The sequence below is a fragment of the Saccoglossus kowalevskii genome, chromosome 11, assembly GCF_978046115.1.
Source record: "Saccoglossus kowalevskii chromosome 11, keSacKowa6.1, whole genome shotgun sequence".
NCBI classification, from domain to species: Eukaryota; Metazoa; Hemichordata; class Enteropneusta; family Harrimaniidae; genus Saccoglossus; species Saccoglossus kowalevskii.
The window spans coordinates 35,636,169-35,662,174 of NC_140651.1; the positions used below are offsets into that span (position 1 = coordinate 35,636,169).

At 37.7% G+C, this 26,006-nt stretch overlaps 1 protein-coding gene across 1 annotated transcript in view; it reads right to left on the reverse strand.

Annotated features, from left to right (window-relative positions):
• Positions 1 to 7,692: 7,692 nt before the first annotated feature.
• Positions 7,693 to 26,006, reverse strand: part of LOC102806758 (xaa-Pro aminopeptidase 1-like) — a 129,522-nt gene continuing 111,208 nt past the window's right edge. Inside the window, exons 11-21 of the mRNA XM_085505354.1 lie at positions 12,672 to 12,758; positions 12,477 to 12,589; positions 12,281 to 12,358; positions 12,005 to 12,076; positions 9,917 to 9,980; positions 9,531 to 9,600; positions 9,233 to 9,337; positions 8,696 to 8,752; positions 8,525 to 8,601; positions 8,267 to 8,365; positions 7,693 to 7,887 (exon numbers count right to left, since the gene is read on the reverse strand). Coding sequence (XP_085361480.1) covers positions 7,693 to 7,887; positions 8,267 to 8,365; positions 8,525 to 8,601; positions 8,696 to 8,752; positions 9,233 to 9,337; positions 9,531 to 9,600; positions 9,917 to 9,980; positions 12,005 to 12,076; positions 12,281 to 12,358; positions 12,477 to 12,589; positions 12,672 to 12,758 — 1,017 coding nt within the window. The remainder of the gene's footprint in view (positions 7,888 to 8,266; positions 8,366 to 8,524; positions 8,602 to 8,695; positions 8,753 to 9,232; positions 9,338 to 9,530; positions 9,601 to 9,916; positions 9,981 to 12,004; positions 12,077 to 12,280; positions 12,359 to 12,476; positions 12,590 to 12,671; positions 12,759 to 26,006) is intronic.

Here is a 26,006-nt window from a genome sequence, read left to right on the forward strand (position 1 = left end):
ACCTGCATCTTTACCTTAATGCAACATACATACAAGATATTTTCCGCAATTACAAATCCATTTGTTACGGCCGAGTTTGGGTCTAAAGTCGGATGACGGACAGACTGGAATCTTTCCGTTGACCCAAACCCAAACAAGGGAATCGCAACAAGAAACGACACGAACACAGGATATTATCAAATTCTATTATTGTATTCGTGTAAATAAATATAGTGCGCTCACGAGGTATCAAAATACATTAATTCAAATGAACAATAAATTCACAAATTCAGCCTAATACAATAACAGTGTGGTAAAACACACACAATTAGACAACGCAAGGAAAATACATTTACAGTCGCCTGAAGTCATAAAATGATATGGACACTAAAATACCTAGTTTCAAAAGTCAATCTTTTCGACGCAAACAACGCGTGGCCTAATCTTCGGCTGGCTTCGGCTCGAACAATTGCGACGTGATGGCTGGACGGCAGCGAGTTCTTGTAAATCTTGCTGAGAGAGAGAGAGGATGCAGTTCTTACAAACGTCCGTGTAATGACATAGTGAAACTGTACATTGTCTTCAATTCGGCTTGACGTGAAACAATCTGTCTTTGAGAACTCGTAACGAAGCAACTGCGTGCCTCCACGTGGCAAGGTGTCGGTGATTAGCCATGTGTCCAGACTCTGTGATAACAGACGACTAATTGAAATTGACCTGTGACCTACATTTATAGTGGACAAAGACTCCTTAAGCTCCAGTAAATTCGATCATTATTAACGCCCTCTCGTGAGCGTCTTTTGGCATACAAAAAAATACACACGTCTATAAATATCAAATTACACAAAATGCGTCACACCATATAAGAAGTTTGAATACAAGCACTTTGCTGGGAGGGCGTTCTCTGTACACACATCGCTGTGAGTGCGTTCTATGTACACACATCGCTGTGAGAGATTTCTCTGTAAACACATTGCTGTGAGGATGTTCTCTGTACACATTGCAGTGAGGATGTTCTCTGTATACACATCGCTGTGAGTGCGTTCTACGTACACACATCACTGCGAGAGAGTTCTCTAAACACACATCGCTGTGAGGGCGTTCTCGGTATACACATTGCTGTGAGGGAGTTCTCTGTATTCACACATCGCTGTGAGGGCGTTCTATGTACACACATCGCTGTGAGGGCGTTCTATGTACACACATCGCTGTGAGGGCGTTCTATGTACACACATCACTGTGAGGGCGTTCTATGTACACACATCACTGTGAGGGCGTTCTATGTACACACATCACTGTGAGGGCGTTCTATGTACACACATCACTGTGAGGGCGTTCTATGTACACACATCGCTGTGAGGGCGTTCTATGTACACGCATCGCTGTGAGGGCGTTCTTTGTAAACACATTGCTGTGAGGGAGTTCTCTGTATACACATTGCTGTGAGGGAGTTCTCTGTATACACATTGCTGTGAGGTAGTTCTCTGTATACACATTGCTGTGAGGGAGTTCTCTGTATACACATCGCTGTGAGGGCGTTCGACATACACACATCGCTGTGAGGGCGTTCGACGTACACACATCGCTCTGAGGGCGTTCTATGTACACCTATCACTACGAGAGAGTTCTCTGTACACACATTGCTGTGAGGGCGTTCTCTGTACACATTGCTGTGAGGGAGTTCTCTGTATACACATTGCTGTGAGGGAGTTCTCTGTATACACATTGCTGTGAGGGAGTTCTCTGTATACACATTGCTGTGAGGGAGTTCTCTGTATACACATCGCTGTGAGGGCGTTCGACATACACACATCGCTACGAGACATCGCTGTGAGGGCGTTCGACATACACACATCGCTACGAGGGCGTTCGACGTACACACATCACTGTGAGGGCGTTCGACGTACACACATCGCTGTGAGGGCGTTCTATGTACACCTATCACTGCGAGAGAGTTCTCTGTACACACATCGCTGTGAGGGATTTCTCTGTACACACATTGCTGTGAGGGCGTTCTCTGTACACATTGCTGTAAGGGAGCTGTCTGTACACACATCACTGTGAGGGCGTTCTCTGTAAACACATCGCTGTGAGGACATTCTCTGTATACACATTGCTGTGAGGGAGTTCTCTGTAAACACAATGCTGTGAGGGAGTTCTCTGTAAACACATTGCTGCGAGGTAGTTCTCTATACACACATCGCTGTAAGGGTGTTCTCTGTAAACACATCGCTGTGAGGACATTCTCTGTATACACATTGCTGTGAGGGAGTTCTCTGTAAACACAATGCTGTGAGGGAGTTCTCTGTAAACACATTGCTGCGAGGGAGTTCTCTGTTCACACATTGCTGCGAGGGAGTTCTCTGTATACACATTGCTGTGAGGGAGTTCTCTGTAAACACATTGCTGCGAGGGAGTTCTCTGTATACACATTGCTGTGAGGGAGTTCTCTGTAAACACAATGCTGTGAGGGAGTTCTATGTACACACATTGCTGCGAGGTAGTTCTCTATACACACATCGCTGTAAGGGTGTTCTCTGTAAACACATCGCTGTGAGGACATTCTCTGTATACACATTGCTGTGAGGGAGTTCTCTGTAAACACAATGCTGTGAGGGAGTTCTCTGTAAACACATTGCTGCGAGGGAGTTCTCTGTTCACACATTGCTGTGAGGGAGTTCTCTGTTCACACATTGCTGTGAGGACATTCTCTGTTCACACATTGCTGTGAGGACATTCTCTGTTCACACATTGCTGTGAGGACATTCTCTGTATACACATTGCTGTGAGGGAGTTCTCTGTAAACACATTGCTGCGAGGGAGTTCTCTGTATACACATTGCTGTGAGGGAGTTCTCTGTAAACACAATGCTGTGAGGACATTCTCTGTTCACACATTGCTGTGAGGACATTCTCTGTTCACACATTGCTGTGAGGACATTCTCTGTATACACATTGCTGTGAGGGAGTTCTCTGTAAACACATTGCTGCGAGGGAGTTCTCTGTATACACATTGCTGTGAGGGAGTTCTCTGTAAACACAATGCTGTGAGGGAGTTCTATGTACACACATTGCTGCGAGGTAGTTCTCTATACACACATCGCTGTAAGGGTGTTCTCTGTAAACACATCGCTGTGAGGACATTCTCTGTATACACATTGCTGTGAGGGAGTTCTCTGTAAACACAATGCTGTGAGGGAGTTCTCTGTAAACACATTGCTGCGAGGGAGTTCTCTGTTCACACATTGCTGTGAGGGAGTTCTCTGTTCACACATTGCTGTGAGGACATTCTCTGTTCACACATTGCTGTGAGGACATTCTCTGTTCACACATTGCTGTGAGGACATTCTCTGTTCACACATTGCTGTGAGGACATTCTCTGTATACACATTGCTGTGAGGGCGTTCTCTGTACGCACATTGCTGTGAGGACATTCTCTGTTCACACATTGCTGTGAGGGAGTTCTCTGTACACACATTGCTGTGCGCGAGTTCTCTGTACACACATTGCTGTGCGCGAGTTTTCTGTACACACATTGCTGTGCGCGAGTTCTCTGTATACACATTGCTGTGAGGGAGTTCTCTGTACACACATTGCTGTGAGGGAGTTCTCTGTACACACATTGCTGTGAGGACATTCTCTGTTCACACATTGCTGTGAGGGCATTCTCTGTATACACATTGCTGTTAGGGAGTTCTCTGTTCACACATTGCTGTGAGGACATTCTCTGTTCACACATTGCTGTGAGGACATTCTCTGTTCACACATTGCTGTGAGGACATTCTCTGTATACACATTGCTGTGAGGGCGTTCTCTGTACGCACATTGCTGTGAGGACATTCTCTGTTCACACATTGCTGTGCGCGAGTTCTCTGTACACACATTGCTGTGCGCGAGTTTTCTGTACACACATTGCTGTGCACGAGTTCTCTGTATACACATTGCTGTGAGGGAGTTCTCTGTACACACATTGCTGTGAGGGAGTTCTCTGTACACACATTGCTGTGAGGGAGTTCTCTGTATACACATTGCTGTGTGCAAGTTCTCTGGATACACATTGCTGTGAGGGAGTTCTCTGTATACACATTGCTGTGAGGGCGTTCTCTGTACACACATTGCTGTGAGGGCGTTCTCTGTACACACATTGCTGTGAGGGCGTTCTCTGTACACACATTGCTGTGAGGGCGTTCTCTGTACACACATTGCTGCGAGGACATTCTCTGTTCACACATTGCTGTGAGGACGTTCTCTGTATACACATTGCTGTGAGGGAGTTCTCTGTTCACACATTGCTGTGAGGGAGTTCTCTGTTCACACATTGCTGTGAGGGAGTTCTCTGTTCACACATTGCTGTGAGGGAGTTCTCTGTTCACACATTGCTGTGAGGACATTCTCTGTTCACACATTGCTGTGAGGACATTCTCTGTTCACACATTGCTGTGAGGACATTCTCTGTATACACATTGCTGTTAGGGAGTTCTCTGTTCACACATTGCTGTGAGAACATTCTCTGTTCACACATTGCTGTGAGGACATTCTCTGTTCACACATTGCTGTGAGGACATTCTCTGTATACACATTGCTGTGAGGGAGTTCTCTGTATACACATTGCTGTGAGGGCGTTCTCTGTACACACATTGCTGTGAGGACATTCTCTGTACACACATTGCTGTGAGGGAGTTCTCTGTACACACATTGCTGTGAGGGAGTTCTCTGTATACACATTGTTGTGAGGGAGTTCTCTGTACACACATCGCTGCGAGGGATTTCTCTGTACACACATCGCTGCGAGGGACTTCTCTGTACACACATTGCTGCGAGGGAGTTCTCTGTACGCACATTGCTGTGAGGACATTCTCTGTTCACACATTGCTGCGAGGGAGTTCTCTGTACGCACATTGCTGTGAGGACATTCTCTGTTCACACATTGCTGTGAGGGAGTTCTCTGTACACACATTGCTGTGCGCGAGTTCTCTGTACACACATTGCTGTGCGCGAGTTCTCTGTACACACATTGCTGTGCGCGAGTTCTCTGTACACACATTGCTGTGCGCGAGTTCTCTGTACACACATTGCTGTGCGCGAGTTCTCTGTACACACATTGCTGTGCGCGAGTTCTCTGTATACACATTGCTGTGAGGGAGTTCTCAGTATACACATTGCTGTGAGGGAGTTCTCTGTACACACATTGCTGTGAGGGAGTTCTCTGTACACACATTGCTGTGAGGGAGTTCTCTGTACACACATTGCTGTGCGCAAGTTCTCTGTATACACATTGCTGTGAGGGAGTTCTCTGTATACACATTGCTGTGAGGGCGTTCTCTGTACACACATTGCTGTGAGGGCGTTCTCTGTACACACATTGCTGTGAGGGCGTTCTCTGTACACACATTGCTGTGAGGGCGTTCTCTGTACACACATTGCTGTGAGGGAGTTCTCTGTACACCGTCAGCATCCTTTATTTCATGTTTTTGTCATATTACCTCAAACCTTGCAAATGGAAGTGTGCATGGAATCATGGGAAGAAACTGCATTGTGATACTGTCAGAAAGGCGATTGACAGGTCAAACTTGTTTTCAACTCAGGAAGGACAGTGGGTTCTACCAGGTGTGCTCTTATTTGAATAACAAAGAACGTTTTTGATCTACTGAGTTGCCTACGTGACACAGCTGCTAGCAAGATCACATTCTGATTGGCTTATGTGGGAAACCCAGGTGGTGACACTGAATCATGACTATAAATTGGACAGACTCAGGACACTTTGTAGTCGATCATTTCAACTTGTTTTCCTGTGTGTTCTGCTACAATATTGTTTGACAAGTGATACAGGCTACAACCATCATTCTATGAGAATTGTATGAACTGCTCTGCGATATCCTGCTTTCAGCAGTGCTCTCCAGAATACCAGCGATCCTCTGCGAGCAAGACTCCTGTATTACTTCGTTGTTGTGTTGCAGAAGCCATTGACTGTCGTCCATTAATACATCCTGGAACTGAGTTATCGCCAATGCACACTTCCCTAAGCAATTTTAGTGACTTTTTTCATTGCTTTTGTAATTATTTTGAGAGGTATTAAAGCCAGAAGCTTTAACTCGATATTTTTGTGTATGTGTATTTCATTTCCAGTAATATTGTAATATTGTCTTGTCTACCCCATACTAGCAGTGAAAGAACCCACTGTCCAGTGTGAGTTCTGTGGCAGGGGGGGGGACTTCTACAAGCACACTGCCGGGAGAGAGTTCTCTACAAGCAGTGTTGGAAATTTGTTTTGAGAATAGAGTTCTTCATAGATAAAATTCCAGGAGCACGTTTTTTCGTACACAATATTATTTTATATTTTGTGAGCACAATGCATAGCGAAGTGTCTAATATAGCGTTTTATTTTTTTACACAAGCATTAGTTAACATAAACTGAATATACATAACCATCGTGTAATAATTGATATAACAAGCAATTATTTACATAGTTCGAATATATGTAGTAATAGTTTCGTGTTAAGGTAGAGATGCAGTTTACCTGACAGGTATTTTAATTCGTTAATTAGGAAACCAAGATGACCTCCCTTGTCCACAAAACTATATTTTCGGAAAGCTTATTGTATGAATTTTAAAGATTTGTTAGTATTTTATTTGTATGGACACTGTAGTTTGAAATATGCACAAAAATGTGCTTTTTTGGTCAAATGTGATTTTTAAAAAAATCTGTTTTTAAACTAGCTTCTGTTTCCTGTCAAAATTGGTTTATGGGTACATCTGTTTACTATGAAGAAAGTGCTGTCTAGAAAACTGTCTACCAGTAGTCAATTTTGCAGGGAAGCAACTCAAATTTCACTACTTCAAGTTTATGCATAAATTAACACTCAGGCTAGTTGTGTGTACGATTGTTGTAACACTGTTCAACCAAAACAAATGCCCCAACGGCGTTTTGAAGATAAGCACATTGTCAATCATTTGTCAAAGTGTCTAGGAGCTAATATTTTTAAAGTTCTGGGATGTGCACTAAAAAGAAACTGAGATAATTGATAATTTGCATAACAATTCACTCAGTAAGAAGTTAGCTAATGGTCATAAATAAAATCTATTATCGTTTTGTAAAAAGTTAAATATAGTAATATGGAGATCCCGTCATAACTTTTTTTTCTATCATGGTTCTTTTTGATTATTATGTACAGCCTTGCTAAATATTGCTCAGCATTCAAAAAAAGAATGTTTACACCTGTTATCTATATTTTAAAATCGTTTTTTGAGTGTTTCACTATTCACAATTCTACAAAATTTTTACAGTCTAGCCAAGACTATCTGGACAATAAAAAGCAAAAAAAAATTCACTCCCAAGTGCCCACGAACCTGCATCTCTACCTTAAATGACTTGTTACAATTATTGGTTAGATACAATTAGTAATAAAGTCACAAAGTTTAGTGGAGATTCATGGCAACATCAGTTATACATGTACCTTTATATTTTGAGTTATACATTGATTTATAATTATATAATGGGCACCATGTTATTCAAATATACTACGGTCCATTGTGAGTTTCTAGTACAATATATAGTACATTCAAAGGTAGCCAAGATAATCATTTTAATTATCAAACATTTATACTAAACTACCCCTCTCAAAACTACAAATTATAAATTCAATCGTATATAATTTAAACTAAATAGAGAATTGTCCCACTGCCCTACTCAATGCAATATGCTTATTGCAACATATTAAACCATCATTATCACACAGAACATTTGAACAGCTAGGATGACACCACTATAAACCACACGTTGACTGTCACTATCGCTCACCACTTGTTCTGTTTGTCCCAGCATCCATTCGTAGGCTTCAGGGTTGACATCCTTAATTCGGGGACCGACCTTTTCACGGATTTTAATATTATAATCATTAAGCCACTCGATCTGCAATAAAATATTGACGACATTATCAAATCAAGTATGGCTGTCACTATAATCCAACATGTGTCTACGGGTTAATTTCTGTTACTGTTGGCAATGTTTCTATCATAGTGTTCCACACATAAACATAAGGCCCCAATACTAATTTGATTTGCACCATCTAACAATTTCATCAAATGGCACAACGTCACACGCAAACTTACAGAAGGTTACTGGATATTGTTGATATCAATTGTCTATGCGGTAATCTGAATCTATGCTAGAATATATTTACGTGGTCAGTAGAGAATATTCGCTGAGCAATGTAGTAAGAAAGTTGCGTGTCCATTTAAAAGAAATGTTAGTGGCATTATGCATAATAGAATGAGAAAACAGACATTACCTGTCGTTCAGACATCAGTTCATATTTGATCAATTTAGGATCGAAGGGAACAAACGAGACTTCTTCAAAGGTGAAAAACGTTGCATCTCCAAAATTGTACTGAAATAAACGATAACAAAAAATTGCTATAAAGAAATATGCCAAACAATAGTTTGTCCATCCACCCGTCCTTCCGTATGTTTGTTTGTTTGTTTGTTTGTTTGTATGCTTATGCCTGCATGTCCCTTCATCCCATATACATGTTATATATACATATACCTTTGTTTCAGCTTCAACGACCATCACCACAGTCTCTAGACGAACACCATAATCGTTGTCCTCATAATAGCCAGGTTCTAATGAAATATACACAAAATTAAAGCCTTAAATTTTTTAATGCGTTTCACCTGTAATTGTGATAATGACTAAAATGAAAATTGTAATTCTCACCGTCAGACATAAATACATTTGCTACAAGAGGAACCGTAGTCCTTGTATTGAAAGAACCTAATTGAAAAAGAAGAACAAGAATAAATGTCAAAATCTTTGAATCAGAAAACCAGACGTCAAATAAGATCACTGATATTCACCATGTAAGCATTGTCTTATGGCTACATTGAGATTTATGTATCCTATTTATCACTTGTTTGAGAAGGAAATGTAGAGAATTTGTTTTTTTAGCACGTGTAAACAAATTTATCTGATATTGTATCTTAAAAAAAACAGTGGGTATGTTTGATCGCAAAATCTTGCAAACACTAAGTATTAGAAAAGCCAGTATTATAATAAAGCGTTTGCTCTCATGCTGCCTCAATATACAGGCATCCGCGCTCTAGATTTCATTATTTTATCAAATAAACACTGAAACACTTTTATTTGTACGATAAATTACACTATTTACAAAGAATATTAACTTTCTTTAAACATACTCAAAAGTATTCACATTTCCACTTTAACAGAATCCAAAACTACATAATACTAACATACCTTCGTGTACATTCAGCATAGCGCCTATACCGTGGCCAGTGCCATGGTTATAGTTCCAACCGTTATTCCACAAGTGTTGCCGAGGAAGTGCGTCAATGTGTTTACCTGGAAAAATATAAATCCCATCATACACAGCAAAATTCATATTTCAAACGGCAAACCACAATGACAATAGACATCTACAGTACAATACAACCCTTACACTATTTCTATTTATCATCGAAAGAAACAATTTGTTTTGTTCGTAGAAACGATTGATACGACAAGACAATATAATTAAAATATATAGTACACTCACCACCGGTGCCATTGATAAAAATACACAGTGACAAATCAATGGAGCCCATCAACACACGAGTATATGCTTCCTGCAATATAACACGTACATTCCAAATGATGTCACAAAACTGTTATATTTCTTATCCCATTTCTTCTGTTATTGATGTGACCACTGTGTCTAAAATGTGTTTTGACAGGCTTTTTAAATATGTTTAGCCTTGCACCAAATGATCATTCTTATTGAAAATCTTTCACTGAATATTATTTTACATATACAAACCAAAGGTAATGTATATTTACATTGATTTATCATATGCAACATTGAAGCATATAAAAACATTTTCACTAAATCAATTAATAGCATTAGAAAATTCTGAGTTTAGAATTCATGACGATGATACCCACTTTGTGCCTGTCAGCAGGGGTTCCGAAGTGCATGGTTCTTGTCGTGTCGGTAGTGGCTCCACACCTAAAGTAATTGATATTGCTACCGTTATGTTTGTTTGAAATACGCACAGTCAGCTGGCGTACAAGTGATTAATCTACCGATATTTACTGTATGGAAGCATCTTGTGTACGGTTTGAAACTAAATAAAGGAGACAAATTAAAGTACGCGTTTTTCAAATTCCAACGAATCCGGGTACAAAACTTTTACATCCATTTGGGTAAGAATAACCCAATCACTAATAAAATTCGTTCAAATTCATTATGTTTGTGGAAACATCCCTTGCATACGAACACCTAATTACACGAAATATATAGTATATATCGGTAAATTGATCACATTTATTAGTCCCCGTTCCGACTTATAATTCGGTCTCCTGCGTCTGAGTCGTATTTGAGAATCCTTCTGACCAATTCCGTTCATTCTTTGCATGTGACTAGTACTTTTATGTGGGACATGTGCACATGCAGTAGTTTAGTGATTCGATTCAAAATGGACGACTGGCAGCCATCTTGTTTTTTGAAAATGTCGTATTTTGGACACGCTTTGTCAGTTTTCATTATTTGGTGCATATGACAATTTGTTTCAAAATAGAATCAAGGATGGCCGATTTACTTTTTGGCCTTACTACTATATTTCCCATTCGTATTTGGCACATGCATCATGTTTCATAATCAGATCAAATAACGGCTGTTTTTATTTTTGGCCATATTACATCTGTCACCCATGTATTATTTTCATTGATATTTAGCATGTCATAAATGGATACATGTACATGTCAATTCAATTTCCAATTTGATCAAATATGGCCGACTAACGGCCATCTTGTTTGTTTAAAATATGATAACTTTGACATGCTTAGACATTTTTGAACGGGACTATGCCCAACTTGCTCTTAATGTTGGAGTCTTTTTTTGACATTCCAGTTAGTCTGACGTACGCTTTAATTCTGCTTGTCTTTCACCCTCAGGAGTGATTCACATTGATGCTACTGTTTAATTCGCCAATTACATGTCTCATTGCATTTTCTCACAGTGAGCAGGTGCCTTTGGCATACCTGAGATTACTTTCCGTCTCTCATGGTATGGTATGGTATGGTATGATATGGTTATGGGGATATAGTCTTTTTACACTAATAAACTGACGAACTATCTCCCCTGCGGGAGGGTTTGTGTAATTTTATGATGTAGACGGGCAAGTGTAATTTACAGATAGATCACCATTGTTTGACACCCCCTGCCATGTGAATTTAAATAAGAGGTATGACAAACGTTCAATTGTATTCAACGCATTATTTTGAACTGATATTTATTATCACCATATTATTCAACACAGGAGGGCGCTTGACTTGTACAAAGGGTCTATTAGCCACTTTAGTCCAGAACAATACAATTACAAAGAGTTGCAATTGCTGTATTCCCTATTCTAGAATCTCAAATTCGGTCATTACACATGTTAGCATTGCAAGCCCCATGTAAAAAAATTATTGTAGGGCACCATGGCAACAAGCATTCATATTCATGAGATGTATGGTAATGTAATTTTCGTGCCTCATTCCCATCCTCAGACTTGTATTTTCTCAAACATACTTTTAACAATTTCAGCAAGTGCAATAACATAGAAATGCACCTCAATTTGTTTTACTTTCACTTGTGATCTATGATTGGCTTTGCCATGTCTTAAACCAGAGAGGTCGTCACACAACACGTGTTCGAATTTGATGTAGATAAACAATCTTTTGTATATGCCACTTGGGACTCAAGTTTCAAGGATACGCTCGCGACAACACCTCCGCTTTAATATGAATAATACAAAGAGAACTTTCAAAAATTTAACAGGGAGTGTGTCATTTTCAATGAATTGTTTTATTATCACCTGCACGCCAGCTGAATGTGGAAATACGTTATAGCTTACTTTGCGTTATTCTCGATAGCTGATAAACCAGTTCAATAGAACTGCATGTAACTTGAGGTTTCTTGTATTTTATCGCATTACATTAAATTGAAAATCAAAATGCGAACTAATTTGATCAAAGGTTGATACTTACTTGTATTGGCCACCAGAATCCAATAAATACAAGTCTTTGTCTGTGATGGCGACGTCTGTTTCTTCTGTGGACCTTTTTGGTATTACAACACCAAAATTAGCACAATAAGTAAAATTTTCAATCCAGTCACAAATGAAATGTTGGCCTTTATAACTGGATTTGTTTCCACAATTTCAATGAAACATAATACTTACTTTGATTTATCTTCCTGACTATTGTTATATTATGAAATTGTTAAATACTATATAGTTGCGGTTGTTGTGATAAATAACTTACTTGTAATGTATGACAGCGCCATTCGGTCCAAAAGCAGATATTGACCCAAAGCTTGGCATCACAAAGTCTGGCTGTTTTCTGAGAATCAAGCAATCAACTTGGAATGAACAATACATTACGACATCAACACTGTATTCATACAAATTGTGTCAATAATATTTACTTATAAATATATATAAATATTATATCGACTTACTCCCTGAATTCACGGAGTTTGATATCCCCAGATAGCTCGGTCACTGTACGGCCACTTTTTACTTCATTTTGTATCCAGTGTAAGAACTGAATCTTAGCTGCAGCATCTTGCAACTGTAATACAAATGCATCTATTTAATATCGATCAATATATTAACCAACCAAATATGCCACTGTAAACACATACGATACGTACATAACCTTCTTTCATGCCATTTACTTCGTGTTCGTTTTTAATAGCCTTTATTCTTTGTATAGGGATATCCTCAGAATATTGTTTAATCTGAAAGAAAAGAAAACAAACCAATATATTCATATGGAATTCAGCTTTAAACTGCGTGGCATAAGTAATTACACTTAATGAAATTCTTGCGTTCTTCCACTGCTACCGTCAGAGGAATTTGTATTTCATGATGTTTTTCGAATTCGTGTATGATATATTTCATATGTACATGCCAAATATGTTTATGTTCGATATAAATAAAAAAATATTATTTGTACATACACATTGTATTATTGTACAATAAATCATAAAACTCGAATTATACAGGAAACCCTGCAGTGATCATAGAACAGTGAACATTATTCAAATGTCAACATTGTTTGTATTGGTTGTTGAGGAAACTATACTGCGATTTTTTGTAAGATCATATTTATTCTGCATAACACCGGGACACCAATGTGGGTGCTTTCATCATAAATGCCTCAGTGCTGTGTTGAAGAGAAACAGACAGTCTCATATTTCATGACATATCACGCATGCGCCCAATAGGATAAGAATTAACATTTCATGTCACCTTTGTAATGACTGTAGTGGACACAAGGACACACAGTCACAATTACAACTCCTTCAATTTGTGTTGGACACGTGATAAACACTGTGATTTGTGAGACTACAGCAACAATGAACACGCTGTAAGCTCAGTAGTGTATATTGTAACCAATATTTTAGCCTTGTGCCTAAAGACTACAGAAACAATGAACACTCAGTAAGCTCAGTAGTGTATATTGTAACCAGTATTTTAGCCTTATCACTAAAAACTCCAGTAACAATGAACACACAGTAAGCTCAGTAGTGTATATTGTAGCCAGTATTTTAGCCTTGTGACTAAAGACTAGCGAAACAAAGAACACACAGTAAGGTCAGTAGTGTATATTGTAACTAGTATTTTAGCATTGTGACTAAAGACTACAGTAACAATGAACACAGTAAGCTCAGTCGTGTATATTGTAACCAGTATATTAGCCTTGTGACTAAAGACTACAGTAACAATGAACAAACAGTAAGCTCAGTAGTGTATTTTGTATCAGTAGTTTAGCCTTGTCACTAACGACTACAGTAACAATGAACATACAGTAAGCTCAGTAAAGTATATTGTAACCAGTAGTTTAGCCTTGTCACTAAAGACTACTGTAACAAAGAACACACAGTAATCTCAGTAGTGTATATTGTAACCAGTATTTTAGCCTTGTCACTAAAGACTACTGTAACAATGAACACAGTAAGCTCAGTAGTGTATATTGAAACCAGTATTTTAGCCTTGTGACCAAAGACTACAGTAACAATGAACACACACAGTAAGCTCAGTAATGTATATTGTAACCAGTATTTTAGCCATGTGACTAAAGACTACAGTAACAATGAATAGACAGTAAGCTCAGTAGTGTATATTGTAACCAGTCTTTTAGCCTTGTCGCTAAAAACTGCAGTAACAATGAACACACAGTAAGCTCAGTAATGTATATTTTAACCAGTAGGTTAGCCTTGTCACTAAGGACTACAGTAACAATGAACACACAGTAAGCTCAGTAGTGTATATTGTAACCAGTATTTTAGGCTTGTCGCTAAATCTACAGTAACAATGAACACGCAGTAAGCTCAGTAATGTATATTGTAACCAGTATTTAGTCTTGTCACTAATGACTACAGTAACAATGAACATACAGTAAGCTCAGTAGTGTATATTGTAACCAGCAGTTTAGCCTTTTCGCTAAAGACTACAGTAACAATGAACACACAGTAAGCTCAGTAGTGTATATTGTAACCGGTATTTTAGCCTTGTGACTAATGACTACAGTAACAATGAACACACAGTAAGCTCAGTAGTGTATATTGTAACCAGTATTTTAGCCTTGTCACTAAATCTACAGTAACAATGAACACGCAGTAACCTCAGTAGTGTATATTGTAACCAGTATTTAGTCTTGTCACTAACGACTACAGTAACAATGAACATACAGTAAGCTCAGTAGTGTATATTGTCGCCAGTATTTTAGCCTTGTGACCAAAGACTACAGTAACAATGAACACACAGTAAGCTCAGTAGTGTATATTGTAACCAGTATTTTAGCCTTGTGACTAAAGACTACAGTAACAATAAACACACAGTAAGCTAAGTAGTGTATATTGTAACCAGTATTTTAGCCTTGTGACTAAAGACTACAGTAACAAAGAACACACAGTAAGCTCAGAAGTATATTTTGTAACAGCATTTTAGCCTTGTGACTAAAGACTTCAGTAACAAAGTACACACAGTAAGCTCAGTAGTGTATATTGTAACCAGTATTTTAGCCTTGTGACTAAAGACTACAGTAACAAAGAACACACAGTAAGCTCAGTAGTGTATATTGTAACCAGTATTTAGTCTTGTCACTAACGACTACAGTAACAATGAACACCCAGTAAGCTCAGTAGTGTATATTGTAACCAGTATTTTAGCCTTGTCACTAAAGACTAATGTAACAATGAACACAGTAAGCTCAGTAGTGTATATTGAAACCAGTATTTTAGCCTTGTGACCAAAGACTACAGTAACAATGAATAGACAGTAAGCTCAGTAGTGTATATTGTAACCAGTCTTTTAGCCTTGTCGCTAAAAACTGCAGTAACAATGAACACACAGTAAGCTCAGTAATGTATAATTTAACCAGTAGGTTAGCCTTGTCACTAAGGACTACAGTAACAATGAACACACAGTAAGCTCAGTAGTGTATATTGTAAACAGTATTTTAGCCTTGTCACTAAAGACTACAGTAACAATGAACACACAGTAAGCTCAGTAGTGTATATTGTAACGAGTATTTTAGCCTTGTGACAAAAGACTACAGTAACAAAGAACACACAATGAGCTCAGTAGTGTTTATTGTAACCAGTATTTTAGCCTTGTGACTAAAGACTACAGTAACAATGAATACACAGTAAGCTCAGTAGTGTATATTGTAACCAGTATTTTAGCCTTTTCACTAAAGACTACAGTAAAAATGTACACAGTAATCTCAGTAGTGTATATTGTAACCAGTATTTTAGCCTTGTCACTAAAGACTACAGTAACAAAGAACACACAGTTACCTCAGTTGTGTATACTGTAACCAGTAGTTTAGCCTTGTCACTTACGACTACAGTAACAATGAACACGCAGTAAGCTCAGTAGTGTATATTGTAACCAGTATTTTAGTCATGTCAATAACAACTACAGTAACAATGAACACACAGTAAGCTCAGTAGTGTATATTGTAACCAGTATTTTAGCCTTGTGACCAAAGACTACATTAACAATGAACACAGTAAGCTCAGTAGTGTATATTGTAACCGGTATTTTATTCTTGAGACCAAAGACTACAGTAAAAATGAACACACAGTAAGCTCAGTAGCGTATATTGTAACCAGTATTTTAGTCTTGTCACTAACGACTACAGTAACAATGAACATACAGTAAGCTCAGTAGTGTATATTGTAACCAGCAGTTTAGCCTAGTGACCAACGACTACAATAACAATGAACACACAGTAAGCTCAGTAGTGTATATTGTAACCAGCAGTTTAGCCTAGTGACCAACGACTACAGTAACAATGAACATACAGTAAGCTCAGTAGTGTATATTGTAACCAGTAGGTTAGCCTTGTCACTAAGGACTACAGTAACAATGATCACACAGTAAGCTCAGTAGTGTATATTGTAACCAGTATTTCAGCTTTGTCCCTAAAGACTACAGTATGCTGAGTAGTGTATATTGCAGCCAGTATTTTAGCCTTGTCACTAAAGACTACCGTAACAATGAACACACAGTAAGCTCAGTAGTGTATATTGTAACCAGTATTTTAGCATTGTCACTAAAGACTACAGTAACAATGATCACACAGTAAGCTCAGTAGTGTATATTGTAACCAGTATTTTAGCATTGTCACTAAAGACTACAGTAACAATGATCACACAGTAAGCTCAGTAGTGTATATTGTAACCAGTATTTTGGCCTTGTCACTAAAGACTACAGTAACAATGAACACAGTAAGCTCAGTAGTGTATATTGTAACCAGTACTTCAGCCTTGTCACTAAAGACTACAGTAACAATGAACACACAGTAAGCTCAGTAGTGTATATTGTAACCAGTAGTTTACCCTTGTGACAAAAGACTATAGTAACAATGAACACACAGTAAGCTCAGTAGTGTATATTGTAACCAGTATTTTAGCCTTGTGACAAAAGACTACAGTAACAAAGAACACACAATGAGCTCAGTAGTGTATATTGTAACAAGTATTTTAGCCTTGTGACTAAAGACTACAGTAACAATGAATACACAGTAAGCTCAGTAGTGTATATTGTAACCAGTATTTTAGCCTTGTCACTAAAGACTACAGTAACAAAGAACACACAGTAACCTCAGTCGTGTATACTGTAACCAGTAGTTTGGCCTTGTCACTTACGACTACAGTAACAATGAACACGCAGTAAGCTCAGTAGTGTATATTGTAAACAGTATTTTAGCCTTGTCACTAAACCGACAGTAACAATGAACACGCAGTAAGCTCAGTAGTGTATATTGTAACCAGTATTTTAGTCTTGTCAATAACGACTACAATAACAATGGACACACAGTAAGCTCAGTAGTGTATATTGTAACCAGTATTTTAGCCTTGTGACCAAAGACTACATTAACAATGAACACAGTAAGCTCAGTAGTGTATATTGTAACCGGTATTTTATTCTTGAGACCAAAGACTACAGTAACAATGAACACACAATAAGTTCAGTAGCGTATATTGTAACCAGTATTTTAGCCTTGTCACTAAAGACTACAGTAAAAATGAACACACAGTAAGCTCAGTAGTGTATATTGTAACCAGTATTTTAGCCTTGTGACAAAAGACTACAGTAACAATGAACACACAGTAAGCTCAGTAGTGTATATTGTAACCAGTGTTTTAGCCTTGTGACCAAAGACTACAGTAACAATGAACACACAGTAAGCTCAGTAGCGTATATTGCAACCAGTATTTTAGCCTTGTGACCAAAGACTACAGTAACAATGAACACACAGTAAGCTCAGTAATGTATATTGTAGCCAGTATTTTAGCCTTGTCACTAACGACTACAGTAATAATGAACACACAGTAAGCTCAGTAGTGTATATTGTAACCAGTATTTTAGCCTTGTCACTAAAGACTACAGTAACAATGAACACACAGTAAGCTCAGTAGTGTATATTGTAACCTGTATTCTAGCCTTGTGACCAAAGACTACAGTAACAATGAACACACAGTAAGCTCAGTAGTGTATAGTGTAACCAGTAGTTTACCCTTGTGACAAAAGACTACAGTAACAAAGAACACACAATGAGCTCAGTAGTGTATATTGTAACCAGTATATTAGCCATGTAACTAAAGACTACAGTAACAATGAATACACAGAAAGCTCAGTAGTGTATATTGTAACCAGTATTTTAGCCTTTTCACTAAAGACAACAGTAAAAATGAACACAGTAAGCTCAGTAGTGTATATTGTAACCAGCATTTAGTCTTGTCACTAACGACTACAGTAACAATGAACACACAGTAAGCTCAGTCGTGTATACTGTAAACAGTATTTTAGCCTTGTCACTAAATCTACAGTAACAGTGAACACGCAGTAAGCTCAGTAGTGTATATTGTAACCAGTATTTTAGTCTTGTCACTAACGACTACAGTAACAATGAACATACAGTAAGCTCCGTAGTGCATATTGTAACCAGTATTTTAGCCTTGTCACGTAAGCTCTGTAGTGTATATTGTAACCAGCAGTTTAGCCTAGTGACCAACGACTACAATAACAATGAACACACAGTAAGCTCAGTAGTGTATATTGTAACCAGCAGTTTAGCCTAGTGACCAACGACTACAGTAACAATGAACATACAGTAAGCTCAGTAGTGTATATTGTAACCAGTCTTTTTGCTTTGTCGCTAAAAACTGCAGTAACAATGAACACACAGTAAGCTCAGTAATGTATATTGTAACCAGTAGGTTAGCCTTGTCACTAAGGACTACAGTAACAATGAACACACAGTAATCTCAGTAGTGTATATTGTAACCAGTATTTTAGCCTTGTCCCTAAAGACTACAGTATGCTGAGTAGTGTATATTGCAGCCAGTATTTTAGCCTTGTGACTGAAGACTACCGTAACAAAGAACACACAGTAAGCTCAGTAGTGTATATTGTAACCAGTATTTTAGCCTTGTGACTAAAGACTACAGTAACAAAGAACACACAGTAAGCTCAGTAGTGTATATTGTAACCAGTATTTTAGCCTTGTGACTAAAGACTACAGTAACAAAGAACACACGGTAAGCTCAGTAGTGTATATTGTAACCAGTATTTTAGCATTGTCACTAAAGACTACAGTAACAAAGAACACACAGTAAGCTCAGTAGTGTATATTGTAACCAGTATTTTAGCATTGTCACTAAAGACTACAGTAACAATGATCACACAGTAAGCTCAGTAGTGTATATTGTAACCAGTATTTTAGCCTTGTCACTAAAGACTACAGTAACAATGAACACAGTAAGCTCAGTAGTGTATATTGTAACCAGTACTTCAGCCTTGTCACTAAAGACTACAGTAACAATGAACACACAGTAAGCTCAGTAGTGTATATTGTAACCAGTAGTTTACCCTTGTGTCAAAAGATTACAGTAACAATGAACACACAGTAAGCTCAGTAGTGTATATTGTAACCAGTATTTTAGCCTTGTGACAAAAGACTACAGTAACAAAGAACTCACAATGAGCACAGTAGTGTATATTGTAACCAGTATATTAGCCATGTAACTAAAGACTACAGTAACAATGAATACACAGTAAGCTCAGTAGTGTATATTGTAACCAGTATTTTAGCCTTTTCACTAAAGACTACAGTAAAAATGAACACAGTAAGCTCAGTAGTGTATATTGTAACCAGCATTTAGTCTTGTCAATAACGACTACAGTAACAATGAACACACAGTAAGCTCAGTCGTGTATATTGTACACAGTAGTTTAGCCTTGTGACAAAAGACTACAGTAACAATGAACACACAGTAAGCTCAGTAGTGTATATTGTAACGAGTATTTTAGCCTTGTGACAAAAGACTACAGTAACAAAGAACACACAATGAGCTCAGTAGTGTTTATTGTAACCAGTATTTTAGCCTTGTGACTAAAGACTACAGTAACAATGAATACACAGTAAGCTCAGTAGTGTATATTGTAACCAGTATTTTAGCCTTTTCACTAAAGACTACAGTAAAAATGTACACAGTAATCTCAGTAGTGTATATTGTAACCAGTATTTTAGCCTTGTCACTAAAGACTACAGTAACAAAGAACACACAGTTACCTCAGTCGTGTATACTGTAACCAGTAGTTTAGCCTTGTCACTTACGACTACAGTAACAATGAACACGCAGTAAGCTCAGTAGTGTATATTGTAAACAGTATTATAGCCTTGTCACTAAATCGCCAGTAACAATGAACACGCAGTAAGCTCAGTAGTGTATAATGTAACCAGTATTTTAGTCATGTCAATAACAACTACAGTAACAATGAACACACAGTAAGCTCAGTAGTGTATATTGTAACCAGTATTTTAGCCTTGTGACCAAAGACTACATTAACAATGAACACAGTAAGCTCAGTAGTGTATATTGTAACCGGTATTTTATTCTTGAGACCAAAGACTACAGTAAAAATGAACACACAGTAAGCTCAGTAGCGTATATTGTAACCAGTATTTTAGTCTTGTCACTAACGACTACAGTAACAATGAACATACAGTAAGCTCAGTAGTGTATATTGTAACCAGCAGTTTAGCCTAGTGACCAACGACTACAATAACAATGAACACACAGTAAGCTCAGTAGTGTATATTGTAACCAGCAGTTTAGCCTAGTGACCAACGACTACAGTAACAATGAACATACAGTAAGCTCAGTAGTGTATATTGTAACCAGTAGGTTAGCCTTGTCACTAAGGACTACAGTAACAATGAACACACAGTAAGCTCAGTAGTGTATATTGTAACCAGTATTTTAGCTTTGTCCCTAAAGACTACAGTATGCTGAGTAGTGTATATTGCAGCCAGTATTTTAGCCTTGTCACTAAAGACTACCGTAACAATGAACACACAGTAAGCTCAGTAGTGTATATTGTAACCAGTATTTTAGCCTTGTGACTAAAGACTACAGTAACAAAGAACACACAGAAAGCTCAGTAGTGTATATTGTAACCAGTATTTTAGCATTGTGACAAAAGACTACAGTAAAAATGAACACACAGTAAGCTCAGTAGTGTATATTGTAACCAGTATTTTAGCCTTGTGACAAAAGACTACAGTAACAATGAACACACAGTAAGCTCAGTAGTGTATATTGTAACCAGTGTTTTAGCCTTGTGACCAAAGACTACAGTAACAATGAACACACAGTAAGCTCAGTAGCGTATATTGCAACCAGTATTTTAGCCTTGTGACCAAAGACTACAGTAACAATGAACACACAGTAAGCTCAGTAATGTATATTGTAGCCAGTATTTTAGCCTTGTCACTAACGACTACAGTAATAATGAACACACAGTAAGCTCAGTAGTGTATATTGTAACCAGTATTTTAGCCTTGTCACTAAAGACTACAGTAACAATGAACACACAGTAAGCTCAGTAGTGTATATTGTAACATGTATTCTAGCCTTGTGACCAAAGACTACAGTAACAATGAACACACAGTAAGCTCAGTAGTGTATAGTGTAACCAGTAGTTTACCCTTGTGACAAAAGACTACAGTAACAAAGAACACACAATGAGCTCAGTAGTGTATATTGTAACCAGTATATTAGCCATGTAACTAAAGACTACAGTAACAATGAATACACAGAAAGCTCAGTAGTGTATATTGTAACCAGTATTTTAGCCTTTTCACTAAAGACTACAGTAAAAATGAACACAGTAAGCTCAGTAGTGTATATTGTAACCAGCATTTAGTCTTGTCACTAACGACTACAGTAACAATGAACACACAGTAAGCTCAGTCGTGTATACTGTAAACAGTATTTTAGCCTTGTCACTAAATCTACAGTAACAGTGAACACGCAGTAAGCTCAGTAGTGTATATTGTAACCAGTATTTTAGTCTTGTCACTAACGACTACAGTAACAATGAACATACAGTAAGCTCCGTAGTGCATATTGTAACCAGTATTTTAGCCTTGTCACGTAAGCTCTGTAGTGTATATTGTAACCAGCAGTTTAGCCTAGTGACCAACGACTACAATAACAATGAACACACAGTAAGCTCAGTAGTGTATATTGTAACCAGCAGTTTAGCCTAGTGACCAACGACTACAGTAACAATGAACATACAGTAAGCTCAGTAGTGTATATTGTAACCAGTCTTTTTGCTTTGTCGCTAAAAACTGCAGTAACAATGAACACACAGTAAGCTCAGTAATGTATATTGTAACCAGTAGGTTAGCCTTGTCACTAAGGACTACAGTAACAATGAACACACAGTAATCTCAGTAGTGTATATTGTAACCAGTATTTTAGCCTTGTCCCTAAAGACTACAGTATGCTGAGTAGTGTATATTGCAGCCAGTATTTTAGCCTTGTGACTGAAGACTACCGTAACAAAGAACACACAGTAAGCTCAGTAGTGTATATTGTAACCAGTATTTTAGCCTTGTGACTAAAGACTACAGTAACAAAGAACACACAGTAAGCTCAGTAGTGTATATTGTAACCAGTATTTTAGCCTTGTGACTAAAGACTACAGTAACAAAGAACACACGGTAAGCTCAGTAGTGTATATTGTAACCAGTATTTTAGCATTGTCACTAAAGACTACAGTAACAAAGAACACACAGTAAGCTCAGTAGTGTATATTGTAACCAGTATTTTAGCATCGTCACTAAAGACTACAGTAACAATGATCACACAGTAAGCTCAGTAGTGTATATTGTAACCAGTATTTTAGCCTTGTCACTAAAGACTACAGTAACAATGAACACAGTAAGCTCAGTAGTGTATATTGTAACCAGTACTTCAGCCTTGTCACTAAAGACTACAGTAACAATGATCACACAGTAAGCTCAGTAGTGTATATTGTAACCAGTATTTTAGCCTTGTCACTAAAGACTACAGTAACAATGAACACAGTAAGCTCAGTAGCGTATATTGTAACCAGTATTTTAGTCTTGTCACTAACGACTACAGTAACAATGAACATACAGTAAGCTCAGTAGTGTATATTGTAACCAGCAGTTTAGCCTAGTGACCAACGACTACAATAACAATGAACACACAGTAAGCTCAGTAGTGTATATTGTAACCAGCAGTTTAGCCTAGTGACCAACGACTACAGTAACAATGAACATACAGTAAGCTCAGTAGTGTATATTGTAACCAGTAGGTTAGCCTTGTCACTAAGGACTACAGTAACAATGAACACACAGTAAGCTCAGTAGTGTATATTGTAACCAGTATTTTAGCTTTGTCCCTAAAGACTACCGTATGCTGAGTAGTGTATATTGCAGCCAGTATTTTAGCCTTGTCACTAAAGACTACCGTAACAATGAACACACAGTAAGCTCAGTAGTGTATATTGTAACCAGTATTTTAGCCTTGTGACTAAAGACTACAGTAACAAAGAACACACAGAAAGCTCAGTAGTGTATATTGTAACCAGTATTTTAGCATTGTGACAAAAGACTACAGTAAAAATGAACACACAGTAAGCTCAGTAGTGTATATTGTAACCAGTATTTTAGCCTTGTGACAAAAGACTACAGTAACAATGAACACACAGTAAGCTCAGTAGTGTATATTGTAACCAGTGTTTTAGCCTTGTGACCAAAGACTACAGTAACAATGAACACACAGTAAGCTCAGTAGCGTATATTGCAACCAGTATTTTAGCCTTGTGACCAAAGACTACAGTAACAATGAACACACAGTAAGCTCAGTAATGTATATTGTAGCCAGTATTTTAGCCTTGTCACTAACGACTACAGTAATAATGAACACACAGTAAGCTCAGTAGTGTATATTGTAACCAGTATTTTAGCCTTGTCACTAAAGACTACAGTAACAATGAACACACAGTAAGCTCAGTAGTGTATATTGTAACCTGTATTCTAGCCTTGTGACCAAAGACTACAGTAACAATGAACACACAGTAAGCTCAGTAGTGTATAGTGTAACCAGTAGTTTACCCTTGTGACAAAAGACTACAGTAACAAAGAACACACAATGAGCTCAGTAGTGTATATTGTAACCAGTATATTAGCCATGTAACTAAAGACTACAGTAACAATGAATACACAGAAAGCTCAGTAGTGTATATTGTAACCAGTATTTTAGCCTTTTCACTAAAGACTACAGTAAAAATGAACACAGTAAGCTCAGTAGTGTATATTGTAACCAGCATTTAGTCTTGTCACTAACGACTACAGTAACAATGAACACACAGTAAGCTCAGTCGTGTATACTGTAAACAGTATTTTAGCCTTGTCACTAAATCTACAGTAACAGTGAACACGCAGTAAGCTCAGTAGTGTATATTGTAACCAGTATTTTAGTCTTGTCACTAACGACTACAGTAACAATGAACATACAGTAAGCTCCGTAGTGCATATTGTAACCAGTATTTTAGCCTTGTCACGTAAGCTCTGTAGTGTATATTGTAACCAGCAGTTTAGCCTAGTGACCAACGACTACAATAACAATGAACACACAGTAAGCTCAGTAGTGTATATTGTAACCAGCAGTTTAGCCTAGTGACCAACGACTACAGTAACAATGAACATACAGTAAGCTCAGTAGTGTATATTGTAACCAGTCTTTTTGCTTTGTCGCTAAAAACTGCAGTAACAATGAACACACAGTAAGCTCAGTAATGTATATTGTAACCAGTAGGTTAGCCTTGTCACTAAGGACTACAGTAACAATGAACACACAGTAATCTCAGTAGTGTATATTGTAACCAGTATTTTAGCCTTGTCCCTAAAGACTACAGTATGCTGAGTAGTGTATATTGCAGCCAGTATTTTAGCCTTGTGACAAAAGACTACAGTAACAAAGAACACACAATGAGCTCAGTAGTGTTTATTGTAACCAGTATTTTAGCCTTGTGACTAAAGACTACAGTAACAATGAATACACAGTAAGCTCAGTAGTGTATATTGTAACCAGTATTTTAGCCTTTTCACTAAAGACTACAGTAAAAATGTACACAGTAATCTCAGTAGTGTATATTGTAACCAGTATTTTAGCCTTGTCACTAAAGACTACAGTAACAAAGAACACACAGTTACCTCAGTCGTGTATACTGTAACCAGTAGTTTAGCCTTGTCACTTACGACTACAGTAACAATGAACACGCAGTAAGCTCAGTAGTGTATATTGTAAACAGTATTTTAGCCTTGTCACTAAATCGCCAGTAACAATGAACACGCAGTAAGCTCAGTAGTGTATATTGTAACCAGTATTTTAGTCATGTCAATAACAACTACAGTAACAATGAACACACAGTAAGCTCAGTAGTGTATATTGTAACCAGTATTTTAGCCTTGTGACCAAAGACTACATTAACAATGAACACAGTAAGCTCAGTAGTGTATATTGTAACCGGTATTTTATTCTTGAGACCAAAGACTACAGTAAAAATGAACACACAGTAAGCTCAGTAGCGTATATTGTAACCAGTATTTTAGTCTTGTCACTAACGACTACAGTAACAATGAACATACAGTAAGCTCAGTAGTGTATATTGTAACCAGCAGTTTAGCCTAGTGACCAACGACTACAATAACAATGAACACACAGTAAGCTCAGTAGTGTATATTGTAACCAGCAGTTTAGCCTAGTGACCAACGACTACAGTAACAATGAACATACAGTAAGCTCAGTAGTGTATATTGTAACCAGTAGGTTAGCCTTGTCACTAAGGACTACAGTAACAATGAACACACAGTAAGCTCAGTAGTGTATATTGTAACCAGTATTTTAGCTTTGTCCCTAAAGACTACAGTATGCTGAGTAGTGTATATTGCAGCCAGTATTTTAGCCTTGTCACTAAAGACTACCGTAACAATGAACACACAGTAAGCTCAGTAGTGTATATTGTAACCAGTATTTTAGCCTTGTGACTAAAGACTACAGTAACAAAGAACACACAGAAAGCTCAGTAGTGTATATTGTAACCAGTATTTTAGCATTGTCACTAAAGACTACAGTAACAATGAT